At 36.3% G+C, this 25,979-nt stretch overlaps 1 protein-coding gene across 1 annotated transcript in view; it reads left to right on the forward strand.

The window, feature by feature from the left end:
• Window positions 1–25,167, forward strand: part of gabra1 (gamma-aminobutyric acid type A receptor subunit alpha1) — a 79,296-nt gene extending 54,129 nt beyond the window's left edge. Inside the window, exons 9-10 of the mRNA XM_062048719.1 lie at window positions 18,951–19,153; window positions 21,972–25,167. Coding sequence (XP_061904703.1) covers window positions 18,951–19,153; window positions 21,972–22,292 — 524 coding nt within the window. The 3' untranslated portion in view covers window positions 22,293–25,167. The remainder of the gene's footprint in view (window positions 1–18,950; window positions 19,154–21,971) is intronic.
• The last annotated feature ends 812 nt before the right edge of the window (window positions 25,168–25,979 follow it).

The raw sequence follows: 25,979 nt of genomic DNA on the forward strand, positions 1-25,979 counted from the left end.
ATGACCAAGAACTGTTTAAAATAAAACAAATCCAAAACATAATTTCCACGGCATATGTGCAAAACGTGGATGTGTACTTTTTTTAGTGCAATCCTTCATCTCTCCAGTTACTAATGATAGTTAGCATATTGCGATGTAAAACTAAGTGGAACTACTCCAAATAGCCACAATGTCAAATTACTCAAGATAAGGTGCCAAACCTGTTTGGGAAACAATCAATCATCCAAACAATCTACAACCACATATGCATGATCACCACCACCTTGTATAATTTAAATAACCAGAATGACTCAAAATATATTTGCTCATGCACGTCCAGGGTGTACCCTGCTTTACGCCCAAGTGAAGCTGGGATAAGCTCCCGCGAACCCAAAAGGGACAAACGGTAGAAAATGGATGAATGGATGAGCACATGAGCTCCACACTTGTGAATTTTGTTTAATCAAACATTCCGTCTATAGTTATTGTTAGTTAACACTTTTCTTTGTAAAATCAACTTAACATTAAAATATTTTGACACATTTTTTTTTAAGGATTTCACACAAATGCTAATGCATGACTGTGATACCTGGAAATGTGGTGTAATTAGTATAATTTGCTCAGCCAGTTCATTTACCAGCACCACTGTCTTTCATATTAAAACTAAACGGAACAACTCCAAATATAATCAGAGCCTACAACCCAATTGCTCATTCATCAGCATGTAATACAGTCAATACTTCTGCAAGTTATTAATGATAACTACCACCTTCCATCCATCCATTTTGTACCTCTAGTTCCTCTTGGGGTTGCTCCCCAGCCTTACATAGTGAAATGTACATGAATCGTCCAAGAGAAGACAAATCCAATTCAAGTCCAAGTCAATTACCACTGCATGAACCCGAATGTGTGCTTTGATGAATGCAATTCTTCATCTCACCAGTTACTAATAATAATTAGCATCTTGAATAAATAAGCCACAAAGTCAGAACCCACGGTACACTTTGCTCACACTCGAGCGCCATCCCATGCTCCCTTCTCAACGTTAGTGACTCTCTCCCGATGCTCTTTAATGCTTTTAGGAAAAAATACTTAAGGTATTGTGTAAGTGCAAAAAAAAAAGAGACATATTTATTTCACTTTAATATAAAGCATGACTCCGCCAGCGAATGGTGGAGTCGAAACCTACTTTCTCATTTTTCTTCTATAACCTCACCACATTCGGGTTGTCATGTTTAATTGGTGACACACTTGGTCACATCACTGTCAGTGGCAAATATTTGCCCAGAACCAGTGAGCCAGAGAGCGGAGTGCAGCCAGCGCTGCCATTTCTCTGAAGGTCCGCTCTCACCCACAGAGCTTTGTCTGTGTGGCTGTGATCCAACAACCAAGTGGGGGTTTTAACCATTGGCTTGAACACGGTCGGATAAATTCAACACTGTCGTTTCAAGGGTCTGCAATCAACTGCTAAAGGGGGGAGTTGGCCCATGGAACAAATACATTATCGGTGAGATTAGTGATGAACAAACTGGGTTATTGTCTTTTGTAAGCAGGAGTTGGTGTGCAGAACACAGGTCACAGTTTTATTTGGATCATCACAGGGGCGTCACCAGGTTGGAAGAACAGCACTTAGCTCCTAGGACAGGGGTCGGCAACCCGCGGCTCTAGAGCCGCATGCGGCTCTTTAGCGCCGCCCTAGTGGCTCTCTGGAGCTTTTTCAAAAATGTATGAAAAATGGAAAAAGATGAGGGGAAAAAATATATTTTTTGTTTTAATATGGTTTCTGTAGGAGGACAAACATGACACTAATTGTTATAACACACTGTTTATATTAAACATGCTTCACTGATTCGAGTATTTGGCGAGCGCCGTTTTGTCCTACTAATTTTGGCGGTCCTTGAGCTCACCTTAGTTTGTTTCCATGTATAACTTTCTCCGGCTTTCTAGGACGTGTTTTATGCCACTTCTTTTTCTGTCTCATTTTGTCCACCCAACTGTTAACGTTGTGCGTGAAGGCACAAAGGTGAGTTTTGTTGATGTTATTGACTTGTGTGGAGTGCTAATCAGACATATTTGGTTACTGCATTAATGCTAGCTAATCGATGCTAACATGCTATTTAGGCTAGCTATATGTACATATTGCATCATTATGCCTCATTTGTAGCTATATTTGAGGTCATTTAGTTTCCTTTAAGTCCTTTAAATGTATATCTCTTGACACACTATCTGTATGTAATATGGCTTTTAATTATTTGCGGCTCCAGACAGATTTGTTTTTGTATTTTTGGTCCAATATGGCTCTTTCAACATTTTGGGTTGCCGACCCATGTCCTAGGAGGTTCCTGTGATGCGAGCGCGCTATCAAAGATTGTTTGCGCTTGCAAGATCTTTTTGCTGAAAACTTATTGGCGCTGTGTTAGAATTACACAACAAACACTGAATAGATCCAAACGATTGAAAGTATAAGTGTAAAAATGCTTCAGTCATCTTTAGTAAGCATGAGATGGGCCAAACGCACAAGGACAGTGTTGATGCAGGGAAAGGCTAGCAGGCGACTTGCAAAAAGGGAAACGTTGAACAGATGAAAGCAGAGTAAACAAACTTGCACATAGTTGACCAGAAAACAGAGGAGGTTCTGGGGGAAAGAAACTTTCTTGCCTGGAAAACGGGGGCTGGATGTCCACCTAAAGCAGGGGTGTCCAAACTTTTTCCACTGAGGGCCGCACACGGAAAAATTAAAGCATGTGGGGGCCATTTTGATATTTTTCATTTTCAAACCATAACAAAATATATGGATTATTTTATTTATTTTACCTTTAGGGGTCCCGGGGACCATAAGTCATTAAAATGTTAAAAATGAGTCAGATTATTATTTTTTTTAAATTATTTAAAGCTTACAGTAAATCTCTATATCATTTTCAAGTTGATATAAAGTAATAGAAAATAAAATAAAAATATTTTATGGCTTTTCTGTCAAAAACAACTTTGTTTTTTTATAGTAAAACTGAAATATGCAGTATTTAGTAATTAGAGCCCTAAAAGATCAATAATGCAGGACACCATTGATTTTAATTCTTTAATATTTTTGAGTAATCACAGTGAAAAGGTAAATACAATACCACTAAATATATTTAGGATCCAAAAGGTGCCCCACTCATAAAGTGATACATTTTTATTAGGTTTTTCTTTTACTTCCAACACTTAAGTTACGAGATCAACTTCAGATACAGTATATCTGTCGATTTTATGCTGGAGCTATTATTTTGTTTGTTTTATGCGCTTTTGTCAAAGAAAACACAATATATGCAATATTTACCACATAAAACATTTTAAAGTGAAATATTTGAAGTAATTGGAGCCCTGAAAATAATTCATTATAACATGGATTTTGTGTCATTATTTTTTTTTTTTGAGCAATGGCAAAAAAAGAAAAATAAAGATAGACGAAAGAAAAAATAACAGCCTGCATGGCAGCTTTTGTGTCAACACTGCAACTTTCTCTCATTAGATTTCTCCTCATTCCACTTTTTTTAATGTTCTTTTTTATTTTTACAATAGTATTTCCAGAATGTGTGGTGGGCCGGTAAACAATTAGCTGCAGGCTGCGAATGGCCCCTGGGCCGCACTTTGGACACCGCTGACCTAAAGATATGTTGGCTGTGCACAACCTCTTTGGTTCAGAATGTTTGCACTTGCAAGATTGTTTTCCTTGCAACTTGTTGTTACTTTATTAGAATGACACAGCAAATACTGACGACATCAAAATGGTTGAAAAGCAATATTGTTAGTTTCCTGTTATTACGGTAATGGTCATATAAGGAATTTAGACCACAGGTGTCAAATTCAAGGCCAACAGTCTACACCTGGCCAGTAGGGATGGGTGATATGGACTATCACAATAACCTGCCATTTATGGTGAAAACGATAAAAGTGAAGATGAAAAAACACCCATAAAACTCCATAGAAGTCCACCCATTTGACTATGAGTCTGTCAGTGCATCCAGTCTTCAGAGCCCCAAAAACACTACTCTAAAATAACACTAACTAACTACATCAATTAAGTTTAATTAGCACACATATACTGCAAAGCTGTAGTAGTGTGATTTGCTTATCATACGGTGTGGAAGTTATGTTTCTGTCAGCAATATTATAGACATTATGATTATGAGTTTTGAATTACAAATCAATCAGATTGTGTTTTGATGCGATTTCAGTGTGAACTCTCCCGCGCTACGGTATCATAATGGCGAATACTGATGAGGCTTATGATAAGCCTCATCATTATTCACCGAAATAGATGGATACAAAATCAATAGTTGACAAATAAGCAGAAACAGGCGAAAATAATGTTTTAGGAACTCACGTCAATCAATGATCCACCACCGATCACCAACACGCTCTTCAGAGCAAACATCGAGGCAAATGTACCCAAAACTGCGGGAGACATCTTCTTTCATAATCTTGTCCGCGGTTCAGAAAATGTTGACTTTGATTGCACTACAATTGGAGTCCTTGAAATTGCAACAAATGCGCCAGTACTGAGACGACTAGTTCACTTCCGTAAACACTGCAGGACGTGCAACGTCATTACTCCATGTCCGTATTCAAGTCAATTCGCATTTGCATTGGAGTCTGGACATATTTACTTTGTACATAAAAAGATCAGATTTGACAAAATAAAATCTGAACTGGACATCCTACCCTGCAGTGTTGTGAACGCACTGAACGTAGCCTTAATGCTGCTGTCTTGCTCGACCTTGCTAAGATAACCGTGAAAACGTGGACTGGGTTTTCAGTATAGTAATGCGGGCGTTACCGATGGAACGGATTGGATTGGATAATAAGCGCTGACAAAGGGTCTTCAAATGATTTATAATCATAGTGAATAACGACAGGTTATGATGTTATTTATTTAAACTCATATTCCTGCATATTTATATTGAATTGTTCTGCAATTTTTTGTAAAAAAAAAATATATATATATATATAAAATCACACCAAATTATTCAGGGGGGGCTAAAGCATGGGCCACCCTAAAATAGGCCTAACATCGCCAATGGATCATCATGAAACGTCAACCTGGACCAAACAGGTGTCTACATCTTCAATGTTGATAAAGTCACAGCATATTTTGTTAAAAGTTCGATGGAACTGTAATGCACCAACTTCCCCACTAGGTAGAGCAACTACACAGTAATTCTGCTTTCATCCAACAAAGATAACATAAAAAAAAAAAAATACATCTGCAATGACTTCACTCAGACAGCAGCCTTTTAGATAAAAAATTCCAAAAGCTTAGCAAGGTTGTGTCAGAAACAGATTAACCGGGCGGACGTTATCTGCGCCGCATTTGATTCTTTGTCCGCTTGCCGTCAAACTCGTCCTTGCTCGAGGCGTGGGTAAAATAGTCTTGCTCGCCCTGTCATTCATCACTCGAAACCTCAAAATGTACTCTTTTGACACGTACCAAGACATCTAGAACTCACCCAATAATTCAAAGATAGTTTACATAAGTAAACGTAAAGTGACCCTGCAGCAGAGGAATGTCCTCTGAATTAAAACTACAAACACACCTTGTTAAAAAAAAATAAAAAAAATAACACACTGTTTTAATAGCATATCCATCATGACTGGAGTAGGCTTCAGAAAAAAAAAATTAATATTATTGGATCAATATCAATAGTATGAACAGTGAGCATTAATTTTTGGTTACAACCAGCTCTGATTCTGATTCTGATTCTGATTCTGATTCTGATTCTGATTCTGATTCTAAATTCATAAAAACTCAGGTGACTCTTAATAAAACACACCTAAAACGGTATTGTTTATCATACAATGTTCTCCCCACAAATATGTTTTTCCTTTATTACATTCAAATACGATCTAGTGCCACAATGTCTTCCTAATAATTTTAACATACAGATGTAATTGGGACTTATTAAAAAAATAAAATAAATAAATAAATAAAATATATATATATATATATATATATATATATATTTTTTTTTTAATAAGTATACCTGTATATATGTTTTTTTTATATTTTGGATTATGTCCACAAATATGTTTTTCCTTTATTACATTAAAATACTATCTAGTGCCACAATGTCTTCCCAATAATTTTAACACACAGATGTAATTGGAATTTATAATATATATATATATATATATATATATATATATATATATATATATATATATATATATATATATATATATATATATATATATATATATATATATATATATATCATATGTTTTTTATATATATATTTTGGATTATGTAAATTTAGTTTACATTTATTTTCCCATTTGAATTTAATCAACATTTTATTGGCTTAAGCACAGTTAATTTTACTTTGTTTTTAAGTATTTTTAATGTGGATTGAATGTATTTGGATTTTTTTTTTTTTTGTGAATTAAAAGCGATAACTCTAACCTCTTTGTAAATAGTTATCATTATAATTATTATTTTACTTGCTCTGTATTGCATACAGTAAAGTGGCTATGTATCAAATATTTGATTTAGTCGCTTGTTTATTGGTATTATTATTATCAATAGCCTACTACGGCAACATTTAATAATTAATATTAGTTGAATAGGTTTTATTATTATTGTTATCACTAAAGCAACATTTCTATGAAGCGCTAAATATGTCATCTTGATTGGAATATATGCACAGTGATAGATAAACAGCAGTAAACAACGTCAGTATACAAAATGTGGTTGGAAAAAGAAAAACTGGGTTAAAAAAAAGTCATAAATTCATAAAAACGGAACAAGAGGAAACACATCAGCACAGTTTCACGGCTGCGCAGCAAGTACAAATTCACGATGTAAACACATTCATGCATTTAATTCAAGTAAATAACAACACTTTTTCATATCTGCATTTTGTCCTGCTGTGATAAGACAAGGGAAGATATCTTGTTTCCATGGCAACTGAGCTACTCAAACAGTAAAATATACATGACTCCCTTTTGTGAGGACTTGTGTAATACCCAGCGGTGCTGCCTTTATCCTCTTCCGCCAAAAAATTGAATGATTTAGTGAAAAACAGAGGATTAAAATTGATGACATTTTGTGGAAACTCACTGATCCACCCACCTGCCTGCACCCCCTCCACTACCACACACAAACTAGCATGCATATAAAGTACCGGTGCCCAACTTTAAACACATTAACCTTCCATCTATAGCGTTTGGAGCGGATTGAATGAATGAGAGGTGGCGCAGGTTTGTACCTGGCAGGACCATTAGCACACAGGATTCCTGGCACAGTAACTCAGCGTTGGCTGTGAGCCAATGGAAAAATGCTTTGGCACCTTTTCTTCATGAGTTTTGACACCACCATGACTCTCTTAAGAAAGTGTGACAACAAGCTGGTGCTTTTATTCACATTGCACCTGTGTTACAACACAAGGAATTACACCTCCAGCAGAGGCTCCTTTCATGCAGTAAAAAAAAAAAGATTTTTGTAAAATTGTGTCAAGGTAGGAGGCATGATACAACTTGGGTGCAGATATGTAAGGGTTGATACAGAATTGTTACTCTTCCTACTACCGTACATCCTCAAATAGAGGCCATAAATGCCATGCATGGATTAGTCACAGGGGGACAGGCTATAGCTGCAGCGAGGCTATTTTCAAAAGTCATTATACAATAAATAACTATTTTTTAAACTTGAATAATGATTTTGAAGTGCATGAGAACTTGAAAGTTCTCTTTTACTACATATTCAGTTATAAACATATGTAACGTGGGCAATTATGTCTGCTGCATGTTTGAAAAGATAGCAAGACGCCACAGCTAGGAGCATGACAACATGAATGTGCAGTGAATGAGTGTCTCTGTGGTGATGTCCCGTTAAGTATGCGCTAGTGTTGTCCCGATACCAATATTTTAGTACTGATACCGGTACCAAAATGCATTTCGATACTTTTCGATACTTTTTGGTACTTTTCTTAATAAGGGGGACCACAAAAAATTGCATAATTGGCTTTATTTTAACAAAAAATCTTACGGTACATTAAACATATTTGGCACTCAGCATCAAGGGTTGGAATAGGGGGTTAAATCACCAAAATGTGTCCCGGGCGCGGCACCGCTGCTGCCCACTGCTCCCCTCACCTCCCAGGGGGTTATCAAGGGTGATGGGTCAAAAGCAGAGAATAATTTCGCCACACCCAGTGTGTGTGTGACAATCATTGGTACTTTAACTTTTAACTTAATATATGTTTCTTATTGCAATCAAAGAACAATTTTGTCCTTAAATAAAATAGTGAACATACTGGACAACTTGTCTTTTAGTAGTAAGTAAACAAACAAAGGCTCCTAATTTGTCTGCTGACATATGCAGTAACATATTGTGTCATTTATCATTCTATTTTGTCAAAATTATAAGGGACAAACTTTTAAAAAAATATTATTAATCCACTTGTTAATTTAACTTTTAATATCTGGTTACTTTCTCTTTTAACATGTTCTATCTGCACTTCTGTTCAAATGTAATAATCACTTATTCTTCTGTTGTTTCATACTTTACATTAGTTTTGGATAATACCACAAATGTAGGTATCGATCTGATACATAGGAATTACAGGATTATACATATTCATAGTCATATTCAAAGTCCTAATGTGTTTAGGGACATATTTACTGAGTTTATAAACATAATATGAATTTTTAAAAAAGGAAAAAAAGATTTTGTGATGATAAAAAAATATAGATGTAATCATAGTAGTATAGACTAGGAACTCTATTGTACTTGGTATCATTACAGTGGATGTTAGGTGTAGATCCACCCATGGCATTTGTTTACATTCTGGGTTCTAGCTTGCTGTTTGCGGTTAGCTATCGTATCCTCCTACGGTGTGTAGTGAAGCATGTTTAACTATTCCTCATCCTGCAGGGATGATACTTGTAAGAAACGTACTTTATTTGTCACCATGGAGGCGAGGATTAATGATTTAGAAGAAGCTAAAACACTGTCAAATGCGAATGGACGTTCGCCGCTAGCTAGCTAGCCATGTCTTAAAGCACCTCTTCCTGAGGGCGTTTCAGTGTTATAACTTCACCTTTATCGTAAGTTTTTAAGCCAAAATGCGTCCGTTCTCCTTTTTCTGTCTACACACTACGTCTGCTTGTAAGTACTCTGTGATTGTGCGCTGTCGAACATGCTCGTCTGCTTGTAAAAACAGCAATGTCGTGACGTGATGACGCGCCGTCATGCCCGGGAACCGGTACTTTTCAAACAGAGTATAGTACCGTTTTTGATTCATTAGTACCGCAATATTATACCAGTACCAGTACCGGTATACCGTACAACCCTAGTACGCGCAAAAGCTTCATTTAAATAAGGCGGTCTGCACCACTTCGCAATTGCACACGCAGTCTTAGTAAATCACACGCAATACGCCTACTAATAGTACAAACTAATTTATGGATTGCACACGCTGTTTACCGCGGGGTGTTTTGATCTTAGTAAATCTGCGGTCCCCTCCAAGGTTTCTCATTGTCATCCCATTGGGTTGAGTTTTTTCTTGCCCTGATGTGGGATCTGAGTCGAGGAGGTCGTTGTGGCTTGTGCAGCCCTTTGAGACACTCGTGATTTAGGGCTATTTAAGTAAAGTTTGATTGATTGATTGATAAATCAGGCCCAAAGTCGGAGGTCTTGTTTGGAAAAAAAATACAGCTTTACTCTTAATATAAATCCTTGAGCGCTGGTTTGAAAGTAAAGCTGCAGCTATCGATTATTCAAAAAAATCTATCAATTAGTGTGTTTGATTAATCCAGTAATCGGATAAACACACACTTTATACCCTGAATGCGTATTTTAGGGAAAATAATTTAGCAAAAAATGCTCTGCTTGTCATAATCTTCATTCTTTTGTTCATAGAATATGCATATCAACATTAAAATTGCACTTTTAACATATGTGCATTTGTATAAACATTTTTTTTTAACTATCTCCACAGTTCGCCGCCACACAAATCATGGCACCTACACACCATTGCTATCATGTGCACTCTATTGCAGCGGCAGCACAATCCAAAGTTACTTTAAAAAAGTTTATTAGTTCTACTCCTTAAATGATTAACCGAAGCAGCAGGATAACAAAATTAAGCTTTTTTCTAATCAAATTAATCAATTCAATCGATTGATGGTTGCAGCCCTATTTGAAAGTAAACACCAAATTAAAACATGCATATCAGCATTGTGTTACGGCCGTGCCGCAAATGCAAACTTTCATCGAAGCCACTATGTTTAGTCAACCGAACAACTTAATTTATACTTACAGGACTCTTCTCCAATTGACACCTTTGTCAAATAAACAACTTTAATTAAACTTTTTTTGACAATGCACAATATGGCCTCAAATATATATATATATATATATATATATATATATATATATATATATATATATATATATATATATATATATATATATATATATATATATATATATATATATATATATATATATATATATATATATGTTAGGTCAGGAAATAACACAGAGGCTATATCATCCCTACAAGTCTGTTTCACAGGTTTCATTTATTAAAATCCCCTGGGAAACCTGCAAAACAGGCTTGTAGGGATGATATAGCCTCTGTGTTTTTTCCTGACCTAACGTATATTCCGTTAGGTATTGAACACTGTATAACGGATAAACTACAGAAACCTCGACTATATATATATATATATATATATATATATATATATATATATATATATATATATATATATATATATATATATATATATATATATATATATATATATATATATATATAGCTACATTTTATCACCAATATTTCTGTTTTATGAGCTAATATATATATATATATATATATATATATATATATATATATATATATATATATATATATATATATATATATATATATATATATATATATATATATATATATATATATATATATATGTACACTACCGTTCAAAAGTTTGGGGTCACATTAAAATGTCCTTATTTTTCAATGAAGATAACTTTAAACTAGTCTTAACTTTAAAGAATTACACTCTATACATTGCTAATGTGGTAAATGACTATTCTAGCTGCAAATGTCTGGTTTTTGGTGCAATATCTACATAGGTGTATAGAGGCCCATTTCCAGCAACTATCACTCCAGTGTTCTAATGGTACAATGTGTTTGCTCATTGGCTCAGAGGGCTAATTGATGATTAGAAAACCCTTGTGCAATCATGTTCACACATCTGAAAACAGTTTAGCTCGTTACAAAAGCTACAAAACTGACCTTCCTTTGAGCAGATTGAGTTTCTGGAGCATCACATTTGTGGGGTCAATTAAACGCTCAAAATGGCCAGAAAAAGAGAACTTTCATCTGAAACGCGACAGTCTATTCTTGTTCTTAGAAATGAAGGCTATTCCACAAAATTGTTTGGGTGACCCCAAACTTTTGAACGGTAGTATATATATATATATATATATATATATATATATATATATATATATATATATATATATATATATATATATATATATATATATATATATATATATATATATATATGAATATATTAGCTCATAAAACCGAAATCTTGGTGATAAAATGTAGCTATATGCTAGAGGTAGGTGTCTAGAAAGGTGTTAGACATTGGCGGAAGTCCATTCTATTTGCAGACCCAACGATGGTACACAACAGATGAAATAAATGCCCAATCACCAGGCACATTTAAAACAAATCGGTAGGCGTTACATTCCTCTTCTTTAGGCAATAGCCTTTGTTAGCCTGCAATGGCTGCAATGGTAATTACGAAAGAGGAAAATAATTGTTCAGTCTCACATGACTGAAGGCCCTGAGGATGCTGAGTGAAGCGCTGCAGTGCTGAGTCAGGGATTTTAACCCTCTTGATGTCAATTGCCCAAACTTTTTCACACGGAAGATGGCTTACTTTTGATATTCCTATCCTATATTATTACTTATTACGAATATAATATGGACAATAATATTTGCATTTCTTATTAAAAAGAAGAACAATGACCAAACATGAAGGAAAGACAGGAGAAAAATATACATCAGAACAAAAATAAATACATAACTTTAGCCTAATTCCCCCCCCATTGATTCCTAATGAACGTGAGAAATGCATGACCACGCACCCATGTACCAGCTATGCAAATGTCCTAAATCCATCAGAGGGCCCCCTGTTCCGTTGCGGTTCATGAGTGACTAATCATTAATTTGGCTCTGACTAATAAGAACACAGACATTACCACACATTATGCTTCATGTCACTGAAAAAAAGCAAAAGTAACACAAAAATTATACTTTTTTTTTGTCTAAGCAGCGTTGTAGGATGAGGAGTGCGTGATTCATCATTTGTTTTACTGCTTTGTTTTTGATATACAAATGAAAACCATTAGTCTTAAGCACAGGAAATGAAGTACAAGGACATTTAAATGGAATTGTAAAGACATGTAAAAAATATTGCAACCTAAAAAGTCTGACAGTGGTGCAAAATAAAGCATTTTTAAGACTTAATTATCATTAGAGAGCCAGACGCTGTGCTTATTAATATATGATTACATGGAATAAAAATGTACTGATAATTGTCATTATTATATGTTTTACTATTGCAATGAGTATGCCTTAAAAATATAGAATTTTCCAAAGTATTGAAAATATAGTATTAAAAATGATATGTTTTCAAATTAAAATAAAAACATGTATAACACAGGGGTGTCCAAACTTTTTCCAACAAGTCACAGCATGAAGGCGCTATTTTGATATATTATATGATATACAGTATATATATTTAAGGAAAACAATTAGTGGCATGTTTGTGTTTCAGGTTACAAAGCGTCCGACAGTGTTGTGTTTAGTAATACATTTCAACTTTTCTCACATCATACATTATGTTTTTTTGCTCTTTTTTTTCTTACATTTATAATGTATGTGGTTTGATTTTGTTTTTGAAAATATTTTGTGGGCCCAAAATGGCCTCCAATTCACCATGGCATAACCTAAATAAAAAATAACCAAATGCAATTTTGGGACATAATTTAGTGTTTTCAGGGCATAACTCACATCAGCAAAAGGACACGCATTCTGTAAAAAGGCTTAAAAGATGAGTAATATTTTGTACAGAAAACTATTTTATATAATTAACTGAGTTTAAATAGTAGGATAATATACACAAGTCGTGTAATAACATTAGAACAGCTTTTAATGGGAAATATAGTAATATTAAAAATAAAAAAAAGTGTAACATCCTGTAAGCTGTGAAGTGAACGCAACGCAATATTATGTTTTCATTGCGCAAGAAAAAATGAGGCGCACTAGTCAAATTGAATTAAAACTCAATAGAGCGTCTTTAAAAATCACCGTAGCATAATCATTTCAACGGTGAACATGCCTGTATGCATCTGAATGACTGAATGAAGGCTTAACCCTAATACTTGTGAGGGGAGCATACATGCAGGAAATCCCTTTGTGTGCATGCCATGTAGCGGGCGTGTGCACACGTACAACACGTGTATTGGAGGTGTCAGTATGTCATGTTTTATATTTCTCCCCCCATACATGCCATCTGCTCCCGTCATGAAACGGGTAGATGGCTTTGCTGCCGAGGCTGCTGTTAGTTTCAGTGTAAACATCTGCACTAGCCTATTCTCATTATATACTCCTTTGATTGGCTGTAGAGTTTGCATAGCCCGCTGACTGATAGGCTTGTTGGGTGCAATCAGTGGATAACAGCAATGCAGCACCTGCTTTTCAGCCCACTTTTCTTGCATTCGGTTGGCAGTACGTGGTTCGGAGAGCCTATTTTCCCGTCATGCTATTAGTCGGCAACAAAATCCCTGAGGAAAACCGCATGTTCCAGCTGCATCTGGGGAGATCTCTACCTTTGCCAGTCTATTCAAAGAACACGCTGCAAGACTGCACATCTGCTCGGATAAATGAATACAAATGGCCTGCATTTCCAATGCTGAGAACTACTCTGGCAGAGTACTGTAAGCCAAGGATTTGTATGAGATGTGATCTGCGGGCTAATGGCTATTAAACCCCAACACAGAAGACGGGAAACTGAAAGGATGTTATGAAGATGTTTTAAGTGCAAACCTCTCATTGGAAGTATGGTTAGGTGACCGAAGCCCTGAGGCACAGGTGTCAATCTCATTCGAATCGCGGCACCATTTGAAAATCAACGTGCATGCAGCAAAACCACCCGATATATCTCAAACATGACATCAAGTTCGGCTCATGTCCAGCTCATTTAATATGCGTGGTGGTCAAGCCAGCGTCTGTTCTCAATGAGCACTCGTCGGCATTTCGCCTTTCTGGAAGAAAAATGCCCTATGATTGCGTTGTTTTCAGCTGTACGAACCGTTTGAATCGCGAAAAGGATAAACGTTTCTTCAGAGGTTCCTCGAGAGGTAATAAAGAAGGGCGGAAGAGAACAATATTTTTTTGAAAAACGCAGAGAAAAGCGGCACACACTCCAGTCCAAGGGAGCGGAGCCGAAGAATGCACGAGTTTGCAGTGATCACTTTGTTGAAGGTTTGTTTGATATACTTTTAACGTGTATTATTTCCCATTCAAGTATTATCTTGATATTATTAGAGTTTCTTAAAACATGTTTGCTACGAGTGTTTCAAAAAGCACCAACTCGGTGTGTCTAAATAAAAGAAAGCGAATGTGAGCAAGACCTAGAAGAGTTAAGCTTTTACCAAAGGCAGCAATCATAATTGAAGCTTTCAGAACATACACAATGTGGTTATGTTTTGATAAAGACGGGGAAAAACATGTTACTCGTAAACACACGTGCAACAGCAAGGCGACAAACATGGCGGTAGACGCTAAGTTAAATCATGAAATGCAACCTTATCCGAGCAAAAACCATGCATATTTATCCGGGAAAGTCTCTATACCAATTTACTTGACCCACAAAGAAGTTGTAGACCTCCATGCTTTTGCAAGTTTTCATCTGTTTTGTTGTGGAAAATGATGTCTGGAGCACCAAATAGTTTGACATGTCTGGGAACTCCATTGACGGATAATACTTGACAACACTCGACACATTTTTTTTTTGGATAAAGTATAGGGATCTATTCCATCGCGTAGTTTGACTTTTTGCTCGTATCCGCTTTTTGCAGAAAGATCAAGACCCCCTTACACACTCAGTGAGTTTGCTACTGTATTTTAATGGTCAGTTCAGTTCAGTTCAGTTTCAGTTTATTTGGAACATGTATACACTACAATGTAATGCATCACACATTTCCAGTTGTTTAATTACAGCATGTCCGAAAAGGAGTAGGATGAAGCAGAGCTTATTTAATCCTACCCCTTTTCATACCATAGCAATTTTATCCAATTTTCTTGTTCTCTGTAACAGAGCAGTGAACAAATAAACAATACATAAATAATATACCATAGTAAGCCAACAAATATTAAATACATAAATAATCTTTGTCTCAATGAAAAAAAAAAAAGAAAAAAAAAGGGTTCAAGAAGTTCATCATAATTCTTTTTCTGTGTATTTTGTGAACACTTGTAGTTTGTAGTCTCTTAAACTGAATCATATTGGTGCTTTGCTTGATTTCTTTGGTTAATCCATTCCATAATTTAATTCCACATACTGATATGCTAAAGGTTTTAAGTGTTGTACGTGCATACACATGTTTTAAATTAGATTTTCCTCTAAGGTTATATTTCTCCTCTTTTGTTGAGAAGAATTGTTGTACATTGTTGGGTAAAAGGGTATAGTATGCTTTATACATCATTTTAGCTGTTGGCAAATCCACCAAATTGTTGAATTTCAATAATTGTGATTTAATAAATAAAGGGTTTGTATGTTCTCTATATCCTACATTATGTATTATTCTAATTTATCTTTTTTTGTAACAGTTAGTGAATGAAGCGCACTTGTGTAGTTGTTGCCCCATATTTCTACACAATAACTCAGATATGGTAACACTAGCGAGCAGTAAATAATATGAAGTGATTTTTTGGTCTAGAACATGTTTAGCTTTATTATGTTGGCCAAAGTGTTTTCTGAGGTGGTACTTGGTGAAAAAAGTTTGTGAACCACTGATATACACATTTAACAGGAGGCCACATTGGTATTAATAGGATGCATTTCTATACTATTCTTACATACAGGCATCAACTTCAACAATATGATTTGCCTGAGTAGCTGGACAGGACAAAAAAAATCTAAATAAAAAAAAAAAACATTCTTACTGAAGGTGTCAGATTACCAATAACTTAATTGTACATGACTAAAAACGACAACACTTCAACAAATAAACCCTGTCCGTACAAAATAAGACATTAAAAATCCAGGATAATACCATCAAAATGGATATTTGTAACAGCAGCAATCTTGCTGGTAAACGCTTGCTCCTTACCCCTCCGGATTCTGCGGAAGACTCACAAAAATTACCATTGGGACAGCGTGGCTCAGATAATAGAGCAGCCGCGCCAGCAACTTGAAGGTTCCACGTTTGATTCCAGCGTCCGCCATCCTATTCATGGCCGATGCACGCTTGGTTAAGACACTTCACCTACCTTGCTCCCAGTGCCGCTCACACTGGTGTATGAATGTGAATAAACGAGTGGTTGGAGGGGCCAATTGGCAGCCACACTTCTATCAGTTTAACCCTTAGGCAGCTAGGAGGTTTTTTCTACAAATGCAACCTACCACCATCATCGTGCAAATGTGGAGTGAATGAATGATGGGTTCTTAGTTCTCTGTCCAGAAGATCGCTATAACTAATCCATTATTATTAATATTGTTATTACTGTCAATAGACATCACGACTAAAGGTTTTTTTATATGTAAATTAGGACGACAAGGAGGTGGTTGATCTACAGACACTTAATAAGACCAGCAACCACAGCCAACAATGTGTCAGGTTCATTGATTCATGTTCGGCCAGCGGTCTAAAGTGTGATTTTAATTGTGGTTCCCTGGAGTGATGGGTACCAATTTTGGTACCTTTATAGGCCCTGACCGAATTCCGTCTGTACTATTGGGAACCAAGCTGCGTAAAATCAAACTGTACTATATTTTTGATACCTTTCTTACAATTGCCTTCACATCCGGTTGCAGACTAAACACCGGCTCAAATACTTAGCGGACAAACAAGGACACAAGGAGAACTCAGAGTGGACTCATTTTGTCTGCTTTTAGGTAATGTTACAATTTTCCATGCCAACAAAGCAAGTATGCCAATAGAAAAGGCTCAAAGGGGCGGTATAGCTCGGTTGGTAGAGTGGCCGTGCCAGCAACTTGAGGGTTTCAGGTTCAATCCCAGCTTCTGCCATCCGAGTCACTGCCGTTGTGTCCTTGGGCAAGACACTGTACCCACCTGCTCCCAGTGCCACCCACACTGGTTTAAATGTAACTTAGATATTGGGTTTCACTATGTAAAGCGCTTTGAGTCACTAGAGAAAAGCGCTATATAATATAATTCACTTCACTTCACTTCACAAAGGTACATTAAGACTCCAATTTTCCAAAATGCGCTAGTTCGATGCAAATTAACATTGACTGAGCCATGTACAGGTGAAGCTCAGACAATTAGAATATGGTGAAATCGCTTGTTTATACCAGCAACTAGATTTACAAGGAGAAACTAATATATGACAAAGGCCCATAACATCCATCCATCCATCCATTTTCTACCGCTCGTTCCTTTCGGGGTCGCGGGGAGTGCTGGAGCCTATCACAGCTGCATTCGGGCGAAAGGCGGGGTACACCATGGACAAGTCGAGGCCCATAACATGCAATTCAATGTATTTCAAGACTTATTTTGATATTTTGATGATTATGGCTTAAAGCCTATGAAAACCTCAAATTGAAATATCAGAAAATTTGGGGTTTTCAAAAACTGTACAAAATGTCACATAAAAGCTTGACCTACAGGAATATTTCACTTTTTATGTATAACGTTTAAAGCACATTTTAGTTTCACATTTGAATTTTAATTGCTGAAATAAACAGACTTTTACACAATATTGATTTTTTTTGCATTTCACCTCTACATGCTACAGATTGGCATTAGCAATTTTACGTGGCCATTTCAACACATGCACATTTTGCAAGGAATACGACAACAAAGATGCACATTACAATCAAACAGCTGGTGTGCATTAGACAAATACTTACAGTATTGACATTTTTTAGGGCTCAACATAATACTAGTTACCCCATGACTAGGCAACACAAGGTAGCCTGTAGACTACTGCCGTCTTACGTCTTGGAATTGCAACTGCATGCAAAGTGTACTTTATAATACTTGCAAATGAGACTCACAAGAGCAAAAAGTCAAACTATAACAACTGGACAACAAAGTTGTCATTATTAGCTCACTGGTAAATGTTTACCTAAAAACAAGATCATATTATCTAACAAATCAACATTTATTAACACATGAACATACACAAAAGTACCAAAAATAGATACCGTTGAGTACCGATATCGATACCCATGTATTTGTTACAGTAAGGTACCTATCCCTAATCCCCAGAGTGTTTGAGTTTGACAACCTTGCCTAAGGTCAAGCATCAATTTATTGGATTTCAAAATAATCCTTCTCATAGGAAATGATAACAATTAAAATAATATGTTCCAGGGTATATATGTTGCGATTCTAAAACCATATTTAACATTCGAATTGTACAACCCTACAGGCATCAGGCCTGGTCGTGTTACGTATACAATAAAAGCGATGCATGCTACGACGTTTTTGTGGTGCATGCTCTAGTGCGTTGTGTAAACCTGACTCCTGATGTCTTAAGAGCAACTCAAGGCTTTAAGACCACTGCACTTAACTCTCATTCGCTGGGGGGAGTCCAAGGTCGCCGGTTCGAACTGAGTAGGCAGACTTGAACTGTTTTTTTCTGAAAATGTTGGTCGAATTGGAGCCCTTCAGGGACATCACTTTAATTGTTATTTGCCTTGTGTTCCTGTAGGAGTGACGACTGTCCTGACCATGACGACTCTCAGTATCAGCGCCAGGAACTCCCTGCCCAAAGTGGCCTACGCCACTGCTATGGATTGGTTCATCGCCGTGTGCTACGCCTTTGTCTTCTCGGCCCTCATTGAGTTTGCCACAGTCAACTACTTCACCAAGCGAGGTTACGCCTGGGATGGAAAAAGTGTGGTGCCGGAGAAGGTATTTGAGGCGTTTGTTTTGGCCACGGAACACATTGAGCTGATTGAATCATAGGAGCTAATGCATGGCATGTGATGTCATATTATTCCTCATTTCTGGAGTTGAATGTCTATTTCGGCAATATGTTCTATTTTAGGCTTGTATGGCTTTTCAGGCATACAGTATGTGTCCACACCAGAAAGGACCCATCATACTTTTTGCACAGGGGGGGCCGTTAGCACTTAACCGTTGTGGGAGCTGCACCGGGCGCGGAGCATTCAGTTGTCATCTCATGGAAAATTCAATTTGTGTAACATGACGTGAACATTAATAGTTTAGTGTTCATCTGGTGGTTTCTGCTCCACTTGTCTGTGTGCCGCGTTTAGCAGTGCAACGCTGCTCCCAAAGACTTATGTTTATTTATTTTACGGGCTTATTGATTCCTATGAATTGTTAGGTTGCTGCTAAAGTTGTCTGCAAAGATTTCTATTCGTCTTCCCATTACTCGCTGTCCTGATAGTTAACTGTACATGTATTTTTTTAAGTAACATTTTAACAGTCTCATCAACAAAGACAAATACAAAAAAATGTAATATCAGAATATATTATGTAAAAATCCACAAAATAAGAAATGTTCAATGAGGTGTGACGTGACAGTATGTGCGTTGCATTGCATACACACTTGAACTACATTTAATATTAAAACGTGAACATAGTACATATGACAAAATATGTATTATACATATGATACTGTAATGGTAGTCATTTTGACTTCAAAGGCATATTATTCAACAAAATACTGTACGACATCAGCTCTGCTGACAACATTCATCATGACAATATGAATTTTCATTTTTTGTGGCATTCTTGGCAAACCATTCCACTTTTTTTCTTTTCTAGATACTGTACGCTGACGTAATTTGTGACAGCAAATTGAATTGCGGAGTTTTGTGCATTTTTACAAACAGACTTTTCCTGAAAAATGTAGAGTGGAGTTTGACTTCCGAAGCGCAATATGCTACTACAATTTTATTTTAAATCTTTAAAGGCATTTTTTAAACCCTAATTTATAAAAAAAAAAGTTGAGTTCTAAATTGTACAAACAGTGTAAGACTTTGCACGAAATATCCTGACATTATGCATGACAGAAATTTGAATTTAACATCTTATTTTTCTCTGCACTCTTCTGAATTGACTTCTAAAATTTTTAAAAACACAAGGTTGTTCAACATTGGATGCTCGATTTGATACTGCCATGCATGACAGCAATTTCCAAAGCAAAGTTTATAAATGTTGTACCGGTGGTATAGCTCGGTTGGTAGAGCGGCCGTGCCAGCAACTTCAGGGTTGCAGGTGCGATCCCCGCTTCTGCCATCTTAGTCATTGCCGCTGTGTCCTTGGGCAAGACACTTTACCCACCTGCTCCCAGTGCCACCCACACTGGTTTAAAAAATCTAACTTATATATTGGGTTTCACAATGTAAAGCGCTTTGAGTCACTTGAGAAAAGCGCTATATAAATATAATTAACTTCAGTTCACTTCACTTTAAAAGGCATATTCCCTCCAAATGGTTGGTTGAGTTCTGCAGGGTTTCTCCTTGATGTATTTAATGTTAGCGTTGTGCCACCACAACATATTAGCCACCAACCCATAAAAATGAGGATTTCTTTTTTTTTACGTGAAAACAAAATAAAATAATAAATCATATTTTCTGGACTGTAGAGCGCACTTTAGAAGAAAAAATATATATTTCCATGTATTAGCCGCACTGGACTATAAGCCACAGATATATAAATTGCGAAACAAGTTATTTACACAGTAATCTTCTGTAAATGTTTATGTACATGCATTACTTGTTTCCAAACGGTGACTGTAACACGGCAGTAAAACGAATGATCAAACAAAATAGAAGTCATCGTCATGGACCCACTATAGAAAATGCATGCATCTTAGCAAATAATGTGATGATGTCATATTGACCTCGCCCCTAGTCACGCCCCCACCGCCACAGGTATCTTGGCGATTTAGGGGAAACCCTGTTCTAAATTGTACGAACTGCACTGGGGCCACATTCCACACAAAATGCTGACATCATGTATATTGACAATTTAAATTCCGAAGTTTTGTGCAACTTCAGAGACATGTTTTCCTTCAAACTTTAGTCAACTTTCAAATGGAACCATAATCGACAGTGTTGACTTTAAAAAACGTCACTGACAAAGATGTGTTATTGTCGACGAGTCACTTGGTAAAATTTCTATTGATAGACTGCCAAGAAGGTTCATGTTTAGAGTTTTAATCCTTTAGGTAAATAATTGCAGCAAAATAATCCCAACAGTACAGTATGAAAATACTTTTTTGCACTGAGTGTCAAGTTTACAGGACATCTTGCACTTTAAGTCTGTTGATTTATTTGTCACTGTGTTTACTTTGTGGAGTAGAGTATTTATGAATATTTTGTTAGAAATGTATATACTATAATCAACTTTAAATATGAGCAGACTGACATCAAACTTAAATGTATACAGCAGATCATAAGGATTAATCGTTAGACTAATCGAAAGAATAATCGCTGACCAGTCAACTATTAAAATAATTGTTAGTTGCATCCCTACTTTCAAAGCATCAGGCAATTTGTCGATTCAAACCCTGAACGTTTGCATAGTTCAAAGTTGTCTACTTCCCAGGAATTTGATAACTATTTTTGGAGATTTTAGACTGATATTTTTACACTGTAGTGTTTTAATTTTGAGATCACGTTGCGGATTTTTGTCCGATTGTGATGGAATTTACTGTTTTTTTTGTTGTTTTTTTCCTCTCTCTTCAAACCCAAATCAGCAAAAGAAGAAGAAGGAGTCCCTCCTGAAAAAGAACAACACCACAGCGTACCCGGCAGCCACGGCTACAGCATTCGCCCCCAACATTGCCAGGGACCCTGGATTGGCCACCATTGCCAAAAGCGCTCCGCCGCCACCGACCGAGCCCAAGGAGGAGCCAAAGCCCAAACCTCCCGAGGCTAAGAAGACCTTTAACAGCGTCAGCAAGATTGACAGGATCGCCAGAATAGCCTTCCCTCTGCTTTTTGGAACCTTTAACTTGGTCTACTGGGCCACCTACTTGAATAAGAAGCCCAAACTGCAGGGGATGGATCCACACTAATCCATCTTTGGCTCCTTTTCAATTCTACCTATAACTTTCATTTTATTTGGTATTCTTCCTCAACAGAAAAGAAAAAAAACGGAGAAATGTTTATTTTCAGACAAACATGATGTCCACGCTGGTTTGACTCCCCAGTCGTTGCTTTGCTTCTGTTCTATCAACATTTTGAAGATTTTGAGAAAACAAAACAGAGACATGAAAATATATTTAAAAAAAGAACAACATTGATACAGACTTTTGAGAGGGTTGCTGTTCAGGTGCGGGATGACACTTCTAAGAAAATGCTAGCGTAAATATATACAGTAGCCAAGAGGAGAATGCTATTCCATCTACCAATCTTGTCTAGGGCTTTTTCTTTCCACGTGGTTCTTTTTTTCAGGGTTCTGGTTATAATATGTGCTTTGCAGAGAAAAGGGTGTCTCTTGACTACTTGACACGAGATAAAATACACGAGTTGAAGAACAAATCATGGAAAAGGTCCAACAGTTTCACATGCCCTTACTGCCCAACATTCAGTGTCACAACAAACCGTAGGGTCAGCTTGTCGCTTGTCAAAGGACAGGAATCAAACTTATGGTCCTCTACATATTTGTAAAAGTACACACAAAGCAGGTGTGTCTCAGTTTTATATCTTCTAACTTGGATTCTTCTCATCAAAAAAAAAAGAAAGAAGAAGTTACTGTAAATGACTGTTAGTTTTTTCGGCATTGAAAACAAGTCATGCTTTTCATTAAAAAGATAGATCGCTATCGCTTCAATAAAAGCATGCACACTGCATCCGGAAAGTATTCCCAGTGCTTCACTTTTTCCACATTTTGTCACGTAATATATTCAAAATATTGATTTTTGTCCTCAAAATTCTACAGATAATACACCTCGAAGACAATGTGAAAAAGTTTGATTTTTTTAAATTTAGCAAATGTATTAAAAATAAAAAACTAGAACATAAACTATGCACACCTATTCCATTCCTCTTCACAGCTCCTCTCAGGCTCCATCAGGTTGGATGGGAATCTTTGGTTTTTGTCCAGGATGTCTCTGTACATTGTTGCATTCATTTTTCCCTCTATCCTGACTAGTGCCACAGTTCTTGCTGCTGAAAACCATCCCCACAGCATGATGCTGCCACCACCATGCTTCACTGCAGGGATGGTATTGGCTTGGTGATGAGCGGTGCCTGGTTTCCTCCAAACCTGATGCCTAGCATTCACGCCAAATAGTTCATTCTTTGTCCAGAGAGTTTAGTTTCTCATGGTCTGAGAGTCTTTCAGGTGGATCTTTTCATACTTCTTCCCAAGAAATTATTTATGTCCGGGCACTACCACAGAGGCCTGATTGGTGGTTTGCAAAAGCGATGGTTGTCCTTATGGAAGCTGTAGCTTTGACAGAGTGACCATCGGGTTCTTGGTCACCTCCCTGACTAAACTAAAATGAGTTGAGCTTGAGAGGTGCTGTAAAGAGGAATGTACAAAACTGCCCAAAGATAGTTGTGCTAAGGTGGTGGCATCGTGTTCAAAAAGTTTTGAGGCTGTAATTGCTGCCAAAGGTGCATCAACAAAGTGATGCGGAAAAGCTGTGAATACTTATGAAGAGGGGATTTTTATTTTTTAATTTGGGTAAACTTGCAACATTGTCATTATGGGGTATTGTCTATAGAATTGTTGGAATTTTTATTTATTCATTACACTTTATAATACGGCTGTAACAAAATGTGGAAAAAGCGTTGTGAATACTTCATCTCAGTTTTGTATCTCATTACTTTGATTAAGTCAGGAAGTTAGATTAGGTTGGGAGAAAAAAATCAATTAGGTGACTGTTTTTTTTTTGCCTTGAAGACAAATCACAAAATGAGGCTATACAAGCTTTTAATGAGATAGCAACAGTACGATGTAGGAATACATATGGCTGCAAACTCAATGAAAAATATGGATTTCTCCTTTTTTTTTTTTCCTCCCTCAAAAGACATGAATGTGACTTTAATTTTTAAAAAAAATGTAAGATACTTTAAAAAATATATATTTTCAACTGAAATGTAAAACATGTTTTTGGAGATACATGGTTTTCCTCGGATAGCAACAATTCAAAATGCATTACAGAATAATACCTGACCCACGACAAGTTCATAGGAATACGTGTTGCTGCTGCTTAAATGAAAAGCATGTCTCCATTTGGGGTTTTTATATCTAAATGTGTTATTTTTTGTATTTTTTAAAATATCTTAACATTGGGAGTGTCATGATATCCCAAGGGTACAATGTAGTGGCTGCAAACTTAATGTAAAACATGAAAGTCTAACAATTATTTGTACCCCCCCCCCAAAAAAAAAAAAATACATAAATGAATAAATAACAATGTCATAACATTGCGAGGTATATGTTTTTCATAGGATAGCAACAACACGATGTAGGAATAAATATTGCTGCAAACTCAATAAAACATGCATGTCTACAGTACTAACTATATTTATCTCCCTCAAAAGACAAACAAGTGACTTTAATAAAAAAAAAATTAAAAAAAAAGAGATACAAAAATACAAACTTTCAATTGTACATGTTTTCAACATGTTTTTTGGAGATATGTGTTTTTCATTGGATAGCAACAATTCTAAATGTATTGCCTGATTAATACCCGACCCATGACAAGTGACCCCTGCTGCTCAAAAGAAAAGCATGTATATCCCTATTTCTAATTCCTTACTTTGGTCTTTTGTTTCTATTATTTGTACATTTTAGAAAATGAGTGTTGTATTTACACTCTTTAAATTGCAACATAGGGATATACATGCTTGTCATGGGATAGCAACAATACTAAAAGTACTCTCCAACATAGAGTCAAAGTATATACACTTATTTATTTACCCAGTTTTTTTTTTGAAGAACAGTCACCAAAATGAAATGATTCACACAAAAATGTCCAACTATGGATGCCTGGCAAAATACAGTTTTAATTTTTGTCATATATACTGCAGCCTATGTATGACTATAGTATATGGCAGAGTCACATACAGTTAAGACCCAGATGATTCATACACTTGCCAAATTATATGGTTAAAGTGCATTTTTCTGTTTTAAATGGGTTTTTATTTTAAATAGAAATGCCAAGATCGTATCAATTAAGGTAAATATCTTGTACCATTCTTAAGGATCCTGGTAATTTCAAGCATATTGTATAGCGTGCTAACCAACTATGGACCAAAGGATATGCCATTTAACAATAACTTCAAGTGTGGTCAGGGTATGAATCATTTTGGCCATGCTATTACGTAATGTGGCCAAAATGCTTTCACCATCACTTAGACAGAAAATGGTAAGCCGGCTGCATTATCTTATTAGTTCATTGATGACCTGACAACGTTGTTATTGGTACTGGCAAACTCCTGCAGACCTTTCAGCTTCCGCTGGCTTTTAAGTTATTTTGTCATGTATTTAAGCACAGACAGACATGATAGAAGGCCCATGTTTGTATGTGTACAGTATGTGAATATGCATGGGCAGGGCATCCTCAAAATAGAAATATTCATCACGATCGACTGAAGGCCTCATTTATTGGAACCTATAGACTTCCATTCTCATGTTCTTCAAAATATGTTGAGGGTTTCTGCAAAAGCAATAAAACACACGTCTCAGTGGACAACAATCAAGTCATCTCTGCTTGGGAAAAAAAAAGAAAGTATTTTTCTTTGATTAA

This window comes from Entelurus aequoreus, linkage group LG05, assembly GCF_033978785.1.
Source record: "Entelurus aequoreus isolate RoL-2023_Sb linkage group LG05, RoL_Eaeq_v1.1, whole genome shotgun sequence".
Classification (NCBI taxonomy): domain Eukaryota; kingdom Metazoa; phylum Chordata; class Actinopteri; order Syngnathiformes; family Syngnathidae; genus Entelurus; species Entelurus aequoreus.